Below are 14295 nucleotides of genomic sequence, written 5' to 3' on the forward strand. Positions count from 1 at the left end.
CATGGGTGCAGATATTTGATTTACATTGGCTGGTCTCTGTAATTCTAAGGCTTCCAATCTACGTGTTAAGGTTGCAATCTTGGCCTCTGATGCTAGGGTTGGTTGAATTTGATGCATTCCTCCTCTTGAAGGTGTAGCTTTATCAGGTTCCCTAGTTGTTTCCCACTGTAAATTTTTCTCGGCTAGGTCTTCTAAGAATTGCCAAGCTTCAGTAGTTTCTTTGTCCATAAATTGGCCTTGGCACATGGACTCTAGCATGGTTCTTGAGTTTGAATCTAACCCCTCATAGATGATCTGGCATAGTCTCCAAGTTTCTATTCCATGGTGTGGGCATTGGGTCAAAAGATTCTTGAAACGATCAAAGTACTTCCAAAATGATTCACCAGCTAGTTGGTAAAATTGATTTATTTCATTCCTAATCCTAGCTGTTTTATGATGGGGAAAATACTTTTTTAAAAATGTTCTCACAAAGCCCTCCCAGGTAGTGACAGAATAGTTTGGCAGACTATAAAGCCACTTCTTAGCATTGTCCTTAAGGGCAAAGTTGATTAATCTAAGTTTGACCTCATCCTCTGTTAATTGCAGTTTCATGGTTGCACATACCTCCTCAAATTTTCTAATAAATATATAAGCATCCTCTAATCCTGTGAATTTTGGAAGCATATTTATGATTTGAGGTTTGATTTCAAAATTGTTAGCTGTGGGTTGTGGCAACCTGATACAAGATGGTTAGATGGAGCCAACTGGATAACACAAATCCTTAAGGGTCATGGGTTGGATTGGTTCAGCCATTGGAACAACAGGAATTGACTCAATTCTAACTAGACGACCCGACACTCTTCTCCACACACTAGGTGTACGGTTCTCGATGTTTATATAATTTTTTTTTTTTTAATAAAATTTTTATGTATAAGGAAAAGAAAGAAAAGAGAAAAAGTTCTAAAGAGAAGATCCTAAGGAGTCCTAAATCTAAAGAAAAGTAACCAAATTAATTTAAATTTTAAATTTTTTTTTTTTTTCAAACAAGTGAATCAATAAATTAAACTCAATCTATCCTAGGGTTAACCTAAATCTAGACAGCTCCTAACTGTTCCAAGATGATCCTTCAAACCTTCCAAGTGGAGATTGATCAACTAGTTAGCCAGGTAAGTATAAGAGGTGGGAGGTTCACTCATCGTTGCCTTTCTAGACACCAAACGAGTTGGCCAGGCCAGCAACTGAACCAATTTAACAAACCACCCTCAGGGACTTGCCTAGACACCAACTAATCAAACAACTCAAACTTGGTAGAACTCTTAGGGTTCCTTGTCCTATTGAGCTCGAATTCCTTAAGGTTGACGTCTAATTGATTTTAAGATTAAAAGTCTAGGTAATGCAATATGATGGAGATGGTTTTTGGGCTAAGGAAGGGTAATGAAATCCCCACCTTATCTTGTTAATGGGTTGATGCCCTTAGATTAATTATGAAAATGCAAATACAAATAAACAAGATGACCAAGAATATAAAAGATTTTAATTTAGAATTTTTTTTTATTTTGATATTTTACTTCACGATTATGAAATGTCTTTTGTTTTGTTTTATATATATATTTTTTTTGTGATTAAGTAAATTCAAATGATTAGGTCTAAAAGCAAAAGTAATTAACTAAAAATAATAAAAGAGAAATTAGAAGCATACCTGAGTTTTCCAGCAATCACCAACTAAATATAGAAACCTAAAGAAAAAAAAAAGAGAGTTATAACGCACGAAGAACAAATATTTGAAAACAATTTAAAACGCCAAATCCCCGGCAACGGCGCCAAAAACTTGATGTTCAAATCTTAAAATTTGTAAATAAAACCGCAAGCGTACGGTGTGCAGAGTAGCACGACCAGCGAGTACGGGTCGATCCCACAGAGACTTGGTTTTAAAAATGATTTTCAAATCTATGCTCAAGCGAGCTTTAACAAAAATCCTTAGTCTTATTGTCTTTAGCAAACAACTTTCGACTTTCGATTTTTGTTAAAGCTCGCTTGAGCATAGATTTGAAAATTATTTTTAAAACCAAGTCTCTGTGGGATCGACCCGTACTCGCTGGTCGTGCTACTCTGCACACCGTGCGCTTGCGGTTTTATTTACAAATTTTAAGATTTGAACATCAAGTTTTGCCAAAACTTGATGTTCAAATCTTAAAATTTGTAAATAAAACCGCAAGCGCACGGTGTGCAGAGTAGCACGACCAGCGAGTACGGGTCGATCCCACAGAGACTTGGTTTTAAAAATAATTTTCAAATCTATGCTCAAGCGAGCTTTAACAAAAATCGAAAGTCGAAAGTTGTTTGCTAAAGATAATAAGACTAAGGATCTAAGGTTTTTGAATCCACTAGATCTAGATTAGGGAATTCTACCTAGAATTTTTCTTATTGATCCTAACGACTACTCCTCTTGTCTTTCCCAAGCATAGATTATGAAGGGACTAAGGCCCAACGATAACCCATCAAGATTCTTTACAGGGGAGTAGTAACTAGGATCCCTTAGGATTTTCTCCTCCTATGCACTGAATCAAGCATGAACTATGAAGGAACTCTGACCCAACTGTAGTTCATCAAAAATTCTTGGCAAAAGAAGAAGAAAAAGAAACCCTAAGAAAAAGAAAGAACCCTATGTAAAATCCCTACTCATGATCTAGCTTCATCGCAAACCCTAGAAGGGATGCTTAGCTAGACATGATCTAAATCTACTTGCAAAATTTAAATACAGAAAAATAAACTATCCTAATTTCATAAATTAAACTATCCTAATTGCATAAATTTAAACCGCATAATTTAAACTAACCTAATTGCATAAAATTAAATTGCATAAATTAAACTATCCTAATTGCAAGAAAAATAAATTGCATAATGTAAAGAGATGAAATTGCATAAAAATAAGATTTTATATATAAAAAAAAATTATTACAAAAACCTCAAAGCTCGAGGCTTGAAAAGAGAGCTAAAAATCCCACTATCTAGGGTTACAAGCTTGATCGGAAGGAAGAATACATAAAACAAGGGCCTTTGGGGGCTTTTTATAGGCATTTGGGGGTTATAAGGTTTTCAAAACTTTCGATGTGGGACTAAGAGGTTTTAGAGAGTTGTTAGGGGGGTTTATGGTGCACCGATGGGTCCATGGTCCACGCGCCTGTTGCTGTGGACCAGGCGGCTAATCAGATCACCAAATCAGTTGATTTTTGATCAATTTTGATCTGATTTGACTCGGGTTTGACCCAATTGAGTCTTTTTTCTTCATTCTTCAATTCCTGGGTCAATTTAACTCCATTTTGCATAAAATTTGCGCCGTTGGAATCCTCTTTCCTTGTTCTTTCTATTGATGATCTCTTCTTCTGCAAAATATAATGACAAGTATCAATTTTTTAATAAAGTTAGATAATTTAGATATTAATTGATACTTTTTATGTCAATTTGTGACATAAATCAAGTGCACTACGATAGCTAGAGTGCACTTTTCTTGGTCCAGAATACTGTGTATCATGTTCGGACCAAGCATATTGATATCAAATACCATCAAGTCAGAGAGCTTGCAGAAGAGGGTGAGGTAGAGCTGGTGAAAGTTCACACCAAAAAGAATCAAGTTGATGCATTATTGAAGACTTTTCCCAGGGACAGTTTTCACAAATATGTAGTACTGATGGGTCTGATGGATAGATCAGACTTTGCAGAGGCTATGGGGTACCAAGATAGAGATTGTAGACTCAGATTTGGTACTCTCAAATCTTTGGTGGCCAAAGATAGAGCCATGGTTTAGACTTCATGGAGCTATCATGGAGGTTCTAGGGCTGGTTTAGGCCCTAGGGTGAAGGTATACAGCCTTCATGGATCGAAGCCCATGATTCAGAGGTTTTGATGGGCTAACTTATTTTTTGAGCTAGGTTTGAGTCTAAGATATGAGAACACATGAGACCATGAGTGTATATGGGGCATAGGTGTGTGTTTTCATGTATTGAGTTAGCATGGGAGTTGTTTGGTTTGGGTTTGGAATCATGTGTCTATACTAGATCACGAAAGTCTTCGTATTTGTATTTGTATTTGTATTTGTATTGATTTTTTGAGTTTCAATGAGATAGATCAAATTTTTTTCTCTTAAACCCTAACCTCTCTCTCCTTTCTTTCACATCCCAGGGGCTCTCTCCAAACCCTAGGCCCCGCCCAAGTGAAGGAAGACAACTCCTTTGTGCTGCCAATCACCTTCTCCTACTTGGATTAGGAGAAGACTGCCTTACAACCACAAACCTGATCTCCTGATTGTTCTTGGACATTGGGGATGCCCAAAACCTGGTTGTTGGTATTGTTTCAGATCTCCAAGGAGTCCGACAGGTCTGGGAGGCATCCCACATCAATCCTATAAATTAAGAACAAGAAGAAGGAGATCTATAAAAGCTAATACCCAAAAATCCATCCAGAATTTTCAGGAGCAAGTCTTTGGTGTTTCCACATCTCCACAACTTTTGCTGGTGGTTTCTAGCGAGCCACGCTCTAAGAGGAAGTCAAGGAAGATCCTAACATTATATGGTTCTGATATTATACTATTGGACTTTATGGGGCAATAGAATTTAAATGAAAAGGAAGCAATCAGTGCCATTAATGATCTCTGGAATCAACCTACTTGCAACCATAAGAAGAAAGTGAATTATATACTCCTCACTATTCATAAGCAGTATCTTGGTTTTCTAATCCCAATTTCGAGTATTCTCAATGAAGAGGACCTCATAAGCTCTTTCGAATGAGTTGGAGAAAGTCCATAGAGGGTGTCCTTTCAAAACATGTCTCATTCATAAGAGACAATATTTAAATTAGTTTCGGAGACCAAAATAGATATTATCAATAATGATTATATAGAGTTTAACTTTATCACAATCATCATAAAATATATTTTTATCATTTTATTGAAAATTTATTTTTAATTAGAGTTTATATCGAATTAGAATATCTAAAATAAATTTTGATGTGTGTTAATATAGACCGCATCTAATGAGATTTAATCGGATAAATTTTAACAGTCAAATCATGTTAAAAATGATGTGAGAAATTGTATGGTGGGGGTGGGGGTGGGGGGTGGGGGATTGGTTTAGGTGGAACCTAAAATTCTTAATTCCCAATGGCGGGAATCACAACCATCAGAACTTTCCTGCGACATGATGATTGATGAGTCACTGCCAAAATTACTTCATTCTCACTTGATCATATCCACAACCAGAACCCTATCCTATCCTTAAGGTGCCTACGATTTCCTTGCAGCCACCCCTTGGTGGACTCATGGTTCGGCTTTTCAGGCATCATCATCCTCATCCCCATCCCCATCCCGGCCATAGATACGAGAGAGACAACAATGATGAGGGCTTGGACTCCCACTGCCTTATGCTCTGCTCCAACTCCAACTACCGTCACTTCAAAGCCCAAACCCATGGCAAGGGCACCTCCGCCCGTTCCTCTAAGCAGGCGCCACGGCCTTTCCGTCGGTTTCACCGCTCTTTCTCTCTCCCTACTTGGGAATCCTTCCAGGGCTGCCATCTTGGAGGCGGAGGACGATGAGGAGCTCCTGGAGAAGGTGAAGAAGGACCGGAAGAAGAGGCTCCAAAGGCAAGGCGTCATCAGCTCTTCAGACAAGGAAACTGGTTCTTCTTTCTAGACGCCTCCCTTTGCAGAGCTGGCAATTCAAATCATATTGCTTCTTTAGTCCAACCCTGTATTTGTGGCCTTGTTTTATGACACTTTCAAAACCATCTAAACAATGGAGTGGCGTAGGCCGGGTTTTAGGAGGATATTTACAATAACAGCGGCATTACGCTTGCAGAATGTCTGGTTAAGCCACCTCATTCTTCAAACTTCCATTATGGTATTGCATGGGTCATGCTAATACTACGGTCCACTGACCACTAGTTCTTCTATTCCAACAGAAGATAAAGAAAAGATAACATTATTGGATAGAAAATCACAATGTTGATTTTAGTGGTATATCTTCGTTCTGGATGGCCATAAATCATCACATAACTCAGATTTTTGGAAATTTTATGCAACTAATTAGACTCATGTCATAGTTGCGCTCGGTTAGCGGTTCAATGACTTAGATGACTGGAATAAATTAGATTAATTGCTTGCTGGTAATGTATTCTGGTGTTCTTCATACTTCTTTTTTCAGACATTATTGCAATTTAGTAGGAATCTATCATTAAGAAGAATGCTGTCATCAGGGAGCAGGAAGCTTGATATATGAGGTTCTTCTGTAGTTTCCCTGTGTCTTATTCTCAGTAGGAATTGCTTTGTGAACAATGCTTCTGCTTTCTTAGTTTCTTTTTCTTGAGAAAAAGGGAATGGGTTACTAACACCCACCACCCCTATTGCAGATGGGACTTGAACCTGAACCACTTGTACTACGCCCTAGTGACTTTACCAACTGAACCACTTGCAAAAAAAGAATTATACAATTTTGTCTACTTGACTCATAGAAACCCGACAATCCTATATATTTCATTCAGTGAGATGATTTATGCTTATTAGATAGCTCCAAACAGTTATGAGATTTAGTTAACTATGTGCATTGCATGACTTTTATCCCAGTGCCCTCTGTTTAAGTATCTAAACAAGCCAACGTCAAGTAAGGCAGGCCATGTTCTAGTTTTACTCTAGCTCAGCTAGTTTTATAATCAAGTAGAGCTTGAACTAGCCCTTATATCCAAGCTGATATAGTTGTTGACAAACTACACAAGGGATTTGTCAAGATGTGAGCGTTTTCAGATGTATTTCTTAATCTATTTTCTGCCATCAGGTTTCCATTTTTTACGGCTAAATTACATTCTTATGGTGTTAAATTTGTTAGTATCTAATAGAAAAATATAAAGATGATTATTATTTAAAAATAGTAACTCAAAATAGTATACAGTATATGATTATTTAATTATTTAATTTATATTTTGTTCTTAATTGAGCCTGATGTGAAGGACTGGGTTAATCTCAAGCTCGACTAGTTTACTAATTGATCAAGTCCTTTCAAGTAGAATTTGAGATTGTGCACAAACTGCTCATAAGTGTTTTGTTCACTTGACAGCCTCGTCTCTGTTGACTCTTTAGGGTCTAAAGGTTCACTTCTTGCTTGGTATTGTTTGAGGAAAAATGTTCAATCTTAATGGATTGTCCAAATGTGCTGATCTGAACCATAAAATTTTTAATGATACAGCTTACATCCTTCGACACCTTTCTCCCCACCATTTAAGGATATTTTAAGCTGAGACCAATCACTTTTGTCAAGACAATGAAAACAGTACAACAGGAGGAGAACATGTGTTGTTGAATTTGGCATATTTATGCATAATTGCTATACCTGCCTTTGTTGTTCTATATATTATGAGGACCCAGATCCTGTATATTTTAAGCTATACAGAATCTTCTTCCACTAGTGCATCCATAAGATAACAAACACCACATATAGGTCATGCAACATTCTCATATAAAAAGAAATAACATCCTATGGATTTCCAAAGAAAAGTGGTTGTTTTTTTACTTAAATACCTGCCCTTAATACAGACTCAATTGACGAACTGATTTGTGCTCGAATTTTACTGGCATGTAATATGTCATGCCCCTTTTTATTCTGTTATAAATGCTTGCAAGAAAAACTTTATTTCAACAGCCAACTTTGTGATCCTCAATTGGTAATAATCTGTGAAAATCATGCTTTTCATTGTACATAGAACAATTTTTCTTATTTGTTAGTGGAGGTGACTCTATGTTGACAACTAGCAAGCAATGATGAAAGTCACATCCTTTTTAAAATGGGTTGAAAACAGCTGTGGCTAAGTTTCTGCTGATGAATTTTGGGATGCTTGAGGATTATAAAGAACTAGAAGTATAAATTAATTCAAAGATTAAATCTATGTTAGACAGTTAAGCAATGTACAAAAGGACATTAAACAAAATTTTAATAAATTTTAGTAAAATATTTTTTACAAAAACAAGTTTTAATAAAAATATATTTTAATATTCAAAAAATTTTTGTCTTTATTTATGCATGTAATGCTGACGCACTTTAAAATTTAAATCTCATTCAAGCAAGGAAGTTTCGTAACTGTTATTTATCTACCCTTATCTGTATTCCTACATAATACTTGTAGATGATCACAATAAAAATACATGAAAAAACATAGGTGCAAACATAAATTAATATAAAGATGATATCAATGTTATATAATTTACTGATGTAAAAAGGAGATCAAAATTTTTTTTATAGTTTTTAATAAAAATTATATTTTTGTTATTCAAAGTTTTTGGCTTTATATATGTAATGTTAGTGCCGCCAATCCTCAAATCCTAGCTCTGCCTCTAGGACTAAGGATATGATATCGTGAAGAAGATGGGTTAGCATGACTTTCTGAATGAATAAAAATTATTTTATTTCTTGAATTTATAAAAGATCATTGCCTAGTGTTAATGAACATAACTAGTCATGACATTATATTTTAAATTCCACTTGTCTTCTTCTCCTTCATTTTCCTTCCTTTCTTTTTGTTCGATGAACCATTCTTCTTTGTTATCATCATAATATTGAGAAACAATGATCTTTGTGATGCATGGCTGCAACTTCACAGGCAATGGTTTCTAAGACAACTTTTGGTAATTCTAAGACCAATTCATTGTGTGGATCAAAATAATAGTTGATGAATAGGGTAAGTCATTGTATAAGAGATGAGGATATTTAGGTGGATTTTAGGATGTAATTATGAATGATACTTCACATTCTATTTTTTGAATTTATAAAAGAACTTTGTCTAGTGTAGATGAACTTTAACCAGTCATGACATTATACTTGTAAATTCTACTCTTCTTCTTCTCCTTCCTTCCTTTCTTTCTTTCATTCGTTCTTTCTTTCTTTCTTTTGTTCCTTTTCTTTCTTTCCTTCTTTCTTTCTTATTTTCTTTCTTTCTTTCTTTGTTTCTTTCATTAATTCATTCTTTCTCTTTCTTTTCTTCTTTCTTTCTTTTGTCTGATGAACCATTCTTCATTGTTGTTATTATGATGTTAAGAACAGTGATCTTTATTATGCATGGCTGATACTTTGGAGTCAATAGCCTCTGCCAACAAATTAATTTTTCAGTGGAATTCTCAATATGGCCCAATAATGAAAATGGGGAACTGCTCAAGTCACCTGTATGGTAAAGAGCAGAATGATCATGTAGAAGAAGGGCAGACCACTAAAGCTTCTGATGGAGCTGTGGATAGGGGTCAGAAGAGACTTTACCTTTCACAATACTTGATCCTGGATGGGGATGAATAAGTAGGATCCATAAAATTTAAGTCTGAAAGGTGGCAAATTGGCTTAACTATATTTAGAGAATTTTTATGCAATCTTATATATGAATTAGGACATTGCAGTGGTCCTTGGTAGTTTTAGATCTTGAGTTTCAACCACGGAGGAGACCGTATATATGTTTCTGGTTCTTCATTGTGTCCTTGACTAAACAACAGTGATATGCGCGTTGATATGTGTGGCTTTTGGATTTACCCTCTCCCTTTAATGTCTTGTTTTGTTTCTTCTCTTTCATTTTTTTTATTTCTGTCACATTTCTCTTTGGTTATGATGTTGCATAGATATGTTTGTAATGCCATGATGCAGTACATAGTACCAGTTGGTTACCTACTATAAATATTCATCATGGCCATCCAACTTTCCTAAATTGAAAGTATTTAAAAGCGAAACAGATCTTTGAAATTGCAAGCATCAAATGATTCTGAATCTGAATCGACTGCATAACAGGCAACTGGTGGATAAATTCCAAAATTAGGCTTATCTCAGAAAAAAATGAAGTTATGCAGTAATGGGCTGCAACTAGATTTAGTTGAAAATGAGGCTTCAGGATTAAGAAAATCTATTTCTTGGAAGTTTGAAGGAATCAAATCAGTTAGCCTACGTGAATTTGAGGCTTCTACAGAAGGCACATTGCTTGGATGGTATTGTATGTGTTACGGGCATTACCCACTACTGGACCCAACCTCTTCTTCCCAAGTCACAGCCAGGCACCCATAGATAGCCCGATTGGATGAGATTGCTTGTGTTAGATGTATGCCCTAGAAGCCAATCTTGATTGACGCATATCATGTTACTAGAACATGATTTTGTACTTAATAGATATTTATATTATTATTTATATTTTATGTGTCCATGAATCATTCAAGGGATTAACAAGATGATACATATTCTCAAAGAGTTGAGAATTTGAGACATGTGTCATTGATGGTTAATTCCTAAATTGCTCCTGATCATAGGATCATCATGGGGATGGTGATTGATCCAGATAGACCAGTACACGGATCGCTTCCTTCGGATAAATGAGTCTCGAGTCTGCGGTATAGTGACATTGGAGCGAGAGTGCAGGTGGTTGTTAGAGAACAACTAGCACTATGACCAATACGAGAAGTCACATGGATGTCTGCTCACTCGTTAGTGACTTTCTCGGTGTTGCAGTAGTGTGACTGGTCCTTTGACCTACGGTGCTACAGCTGCTCGCAGTGAGGCTGCTGGAGTTTGACTACACATAAACATTGACTCAATGAGTCCTTGTAGTGGATGTTGGCTATCGTTGGTCCACTGTAGGAATAGGATGTACACCTAGCTGGAATTTATCGATCCTAGCAGAAGGGAGTAGTCCTATGGGATTTAAGAAGCTGAGTCCTTAAGTCTATGACCATAGCACTGTGATAATGAAAAAGAGTTTTCATGAGAATCATACATCGATTTTAACTAATTAAATCTATTATATGAACGATGATGAGGTTTGACGATTCATCCATGACCTGCCATTTGGTCGGGACTCATGATAGAGGGACTATATCATACGTTAACTACATCTAGAGGTTTATCATTTTTTATTCTGCTGGGTGGCCACTACATACTGCTAGGTATCACTGATGGATTGTGAGATCTATGAGCATCATCTTGATGATTGATGATCTTTGATGGGCAGAGTTGGAATGGTTCCAACCCATTGAAAGGAGTTTTAATGATATTGTGATAGGGATCACAATATTTCTCACTATCAGATAGAATAGAACCTATGGGGTCATACACAAAGAGACTTTTGACTGATCAGATGGTTGAATTACGATTATTAATCGTAATAGGATTTAATTATCAATTTGATTGATGATTAATTCAATGCAAAAGTTGTAATTAAGTAACTAGTTAAAGAGTTAGTGAGTTATAGGAAGATTAATTAGCAATTGGATTGCTAATTGGCTCAATTTGATTGAGCAATGAGGCTTGCATCAAGTCTAATTAAATTAAATTTAATTTGACTTGATATTGGTTTAATTTGATCAAGCCTAATTGGGTTATGAGATAACCAAATTGCATGAGAGAATAATTTCTTGTCTGATTAGGATTTGGGTTTGACTTAATTCCTAATTAGATTAGGATCTATTATAGATCATTTGGGTTCCTATTTGGATTAGGAATTCTCCTCTTCATGGATGCACTAAATCCAAATTAAATTAAGATTAAATTGGGTTTGACTCAAGCACCAAGAGAGAGTCCAAAAGGATCAAGAATCCTCTTCTAATTAGGTGACTTCTAATTCTTAATTGGATTAGGTTTTAATCTAAATAGTTTGGGCTCCTAATCAGATTAGGATTCTAATCTATTTGGGTCTAATCAATTCCTAATACGACTAGAATTAATTAAAATTTTAATTGATTTAAATCAGCCACTTAAAGAGGAGTCCTAAATGGTTAGGACTCTCCCTTTCCATGCGCCATAAGGAAGCCCCACGCCCACCTTTAAATTTGCGCCTATTTTTCCTCTTTTGGTGAGGTATGTTGCATGTAAGAAGTTCACGTTAAATCCCTTCTCTTTGTATGATATGTGGGCGCAAAAAGAATAGGTGTTGGGTGGCATTAAAATCAAGAGTCCAAGGATGTTTGGACTCTTATCTCTTACCTAAAACCCTATCCTCTTCCTATTTAAACATGGGATCAATATGGGGCGGCAACTAAGGGCTGATTGAGATCAGTTTTTGGATGCTAAAAGGAGAGGAGCGTGCATGAAAAATCCAAGGGGAGAGGGTGCGGCATGTAGGTCCATGGCGTAAGGTATGTTTGGTTCATATCTCTTCTTTCTTACTAACAATCAAAGGTTGGTTGTTAAGGCCTCTTCACTCTCTCTTTTGTCCAAGTTTGGACATGAAATTTTCTCTCTTTTTTGTCCAAGAGTTGGACATATATTCTTACATCTCTAGTATAGAGATTTGGTGTATGAGTTTTAGGAAGAAAAGAGAAGAAAGTGTTCTTCTCATGATCTCTAGCGTGGAGATCATCATCCTTCTATTTTTTTCTTCTTTAAGAGTATTTTGAAAGAAAAAAAGATTTTTCAACCGTCAAGATGCGATCTCTGCAAGGGAGTTAGCATCCTGATGAGATCAAGAAGCTTCTGATCAGATCGAAGCCTCGTGTGGATATCCGTAGAGGTCAGACACTTATGCGGTTTCAAGGATCCTTCGGAAGATATCTATGATCATCAGTTCACGGTATAGATTGATCCGTACCAAGGTATGAAGATTAGATCTTCTCTATTTATTTTTTCTATTTGATTTCTGTATCTGAATTCTATCACACATATGTAGATCCTATTTTATGATTTTAAGATTTGATCTTATGCATGTTTAGATTAAATTAGATTTAATTTGAATTTTTAAAATTTTTGCTGCATACTCGTTTCAAAATTTTTGCATGTATGAAATCATGAAATCCCAATAGCTTGGGACATCCAAAGGAAGCCAGAGCACTCGAAACCAGATGACGTTACAACACTGGTCTTTGTCCAACCACCTTGGTCAGCTACCGACTCAAGGTTGGGATCCAACCGACAACATCTGGCGACTTGTGCGCACACCTGTGCGCCCGGGGTGGAACCTCAACTTAGGTTCTCGGCCTACTCAGCCGTATAAATGATCTCTAAGACTCTCCAACAACCTCTAGAATATGGGCACAACCTACACCCACGACTAACTGATTTGGTCTATAGGCGCGAGTAATAACCCTGATTATGGGGTAATGGCAAATCTCAATAACCAGTTAGATTGTGGCCTTGTAGGCCCTAACAGCCTACTAGATTTCGGCATAACAACCTATAACATTCTCTCTGTATAAAAGAGGTAAGTAGGAGCCCCTAATATAAGGCTAAATTTTGGACCAAGAAGCGAGCACTCCGCTCTTACCTGCCTCTCTTCCTCTTTCGACCATTCCCTAAACTCCAGTTGACTTAAGCATTGGAGGGTCCCCCGTCGGACACGCTTTGGCAAGCGGACTTTCTTGGTAGGTTCCTCGATCATGAAGGGCAGCTCGAGTAGAGAAATCAACTCCAAAGGAGGAAATGAGGAGAACGAGTGCATAGAACGCTTCAGCCAACTCTAGTAGACATTTTTCGCGATGGGAGGAATGGCCAGCTTCGTAAGTTGCGCTTGGACCTTTCTATTCGGTCATGGTGGCAGATCAATAGCAATTCGCCATGCTACTACAATAAGTGCAAACCCTAACAACCATCGTCCAGAGCCTTCATAGGCGACGGTGACGCAACCACAATAGCCCAATGAACAAGGTCCATGTGCTACTCTATCTCGGCATAACTGACAATCTTAACCTACTTAATAGTCTCATCACCCTGATCCTCTGGTTCAACGAGCTTCCTCTTGACACCAAAGTTCAAAGCGGGAGAAGTGCCATCGATCCCTATCCGGATCGCCTGATGAAGATTCGACTTCGGGATGCTCTCAACACCATAGTGACTTATTAACTGGACTACTATGATCGGAAGCTTCAAGAGCTCGATCGATGAGTTGTTGAGCTGCAGGAGGACCACAAAGGTCTGGCAGATAGCCTTGGGTTCAACACCCATCCTCCATTCTCCAAAAGAATCATTGAAGAACCGATCCCCATCTTGATTCAAGATGCCATAGTTGGAGTCCTACGACGGCTCTTCGGATCCGCTTGACCAACTTGAGAGCTATAAAGCTCTCATGATGATTTAAGCGATGACTGATGCCCTCCTCTCTCTTGCTTTCCCAACGACTCTCAAGGAATCTACTTGGATCGGGTACTTGGGTCTACAACTGAGCACCATTCACTCTTTTGACAACTAGAGAAGTAGTTTGTGGCGCACTTTAGCAGCAACAGAAGGCAACCATAGAACTCGGATAGCCTCTTCTCGATTCACCAATGAGAAGGGGAGTCGTTGAAGGACTACATGGTGCATTTCAATGCCTCCACCTTGGAGAT

General features: G+C 37.3%; 1 protein-coding gene and 1 non-coding gene across 2 annotated transcripts in view; both read left to right on the top strand.

Annotated features, from left to right (window-relative positions):
• The first annotated feature begins 316 nt into the window (after positions 1-316).
• Positions 317-423, top strand: LOC140851818 (small nucleolar RNA R71). The gene has a single exon (XR_012134575.1). It is a non-coding gene; the product is annotated as a small nucleolar RNA R71 (small nucleolar RNA).
• A 4850-nt stretch (positions 424-5273) lies between these two features.
• The window catches only part of LOC105035941 (thylakoid lumenal 16.5 kDa protein, chloroplastic), a 31547-nt gene continuing 22525 nt past the window's right edge, over positions 5274-14295 (top strand). Inside the window, exon 1 of the mRNA XM_010911657.4 lies at positions 5274-5651. Within this exon, the coding sequence (XP_010909959.1) occupies positions 5366-5651 (286 nt within the window). The 5' untranslated portion in view covers positions 5274-5365. The remainder of the gene's footprint in view (positions 5652-14295) is intronic.

This window comes from Elaeis guineensis, chromosome 9 (assembly GCF_000442705.2).
Source record: "Elaeis guineensis isolate ETL-2024a chromosome 9, EG11, whole genome shotgun sequence".
Lineage (NCBI taxonomy): Eukaryota > Viridiplantae > Streptophyta > Magnoliopsida > Arecales > Arecaceae > Elaeis > Elaeis guineensis.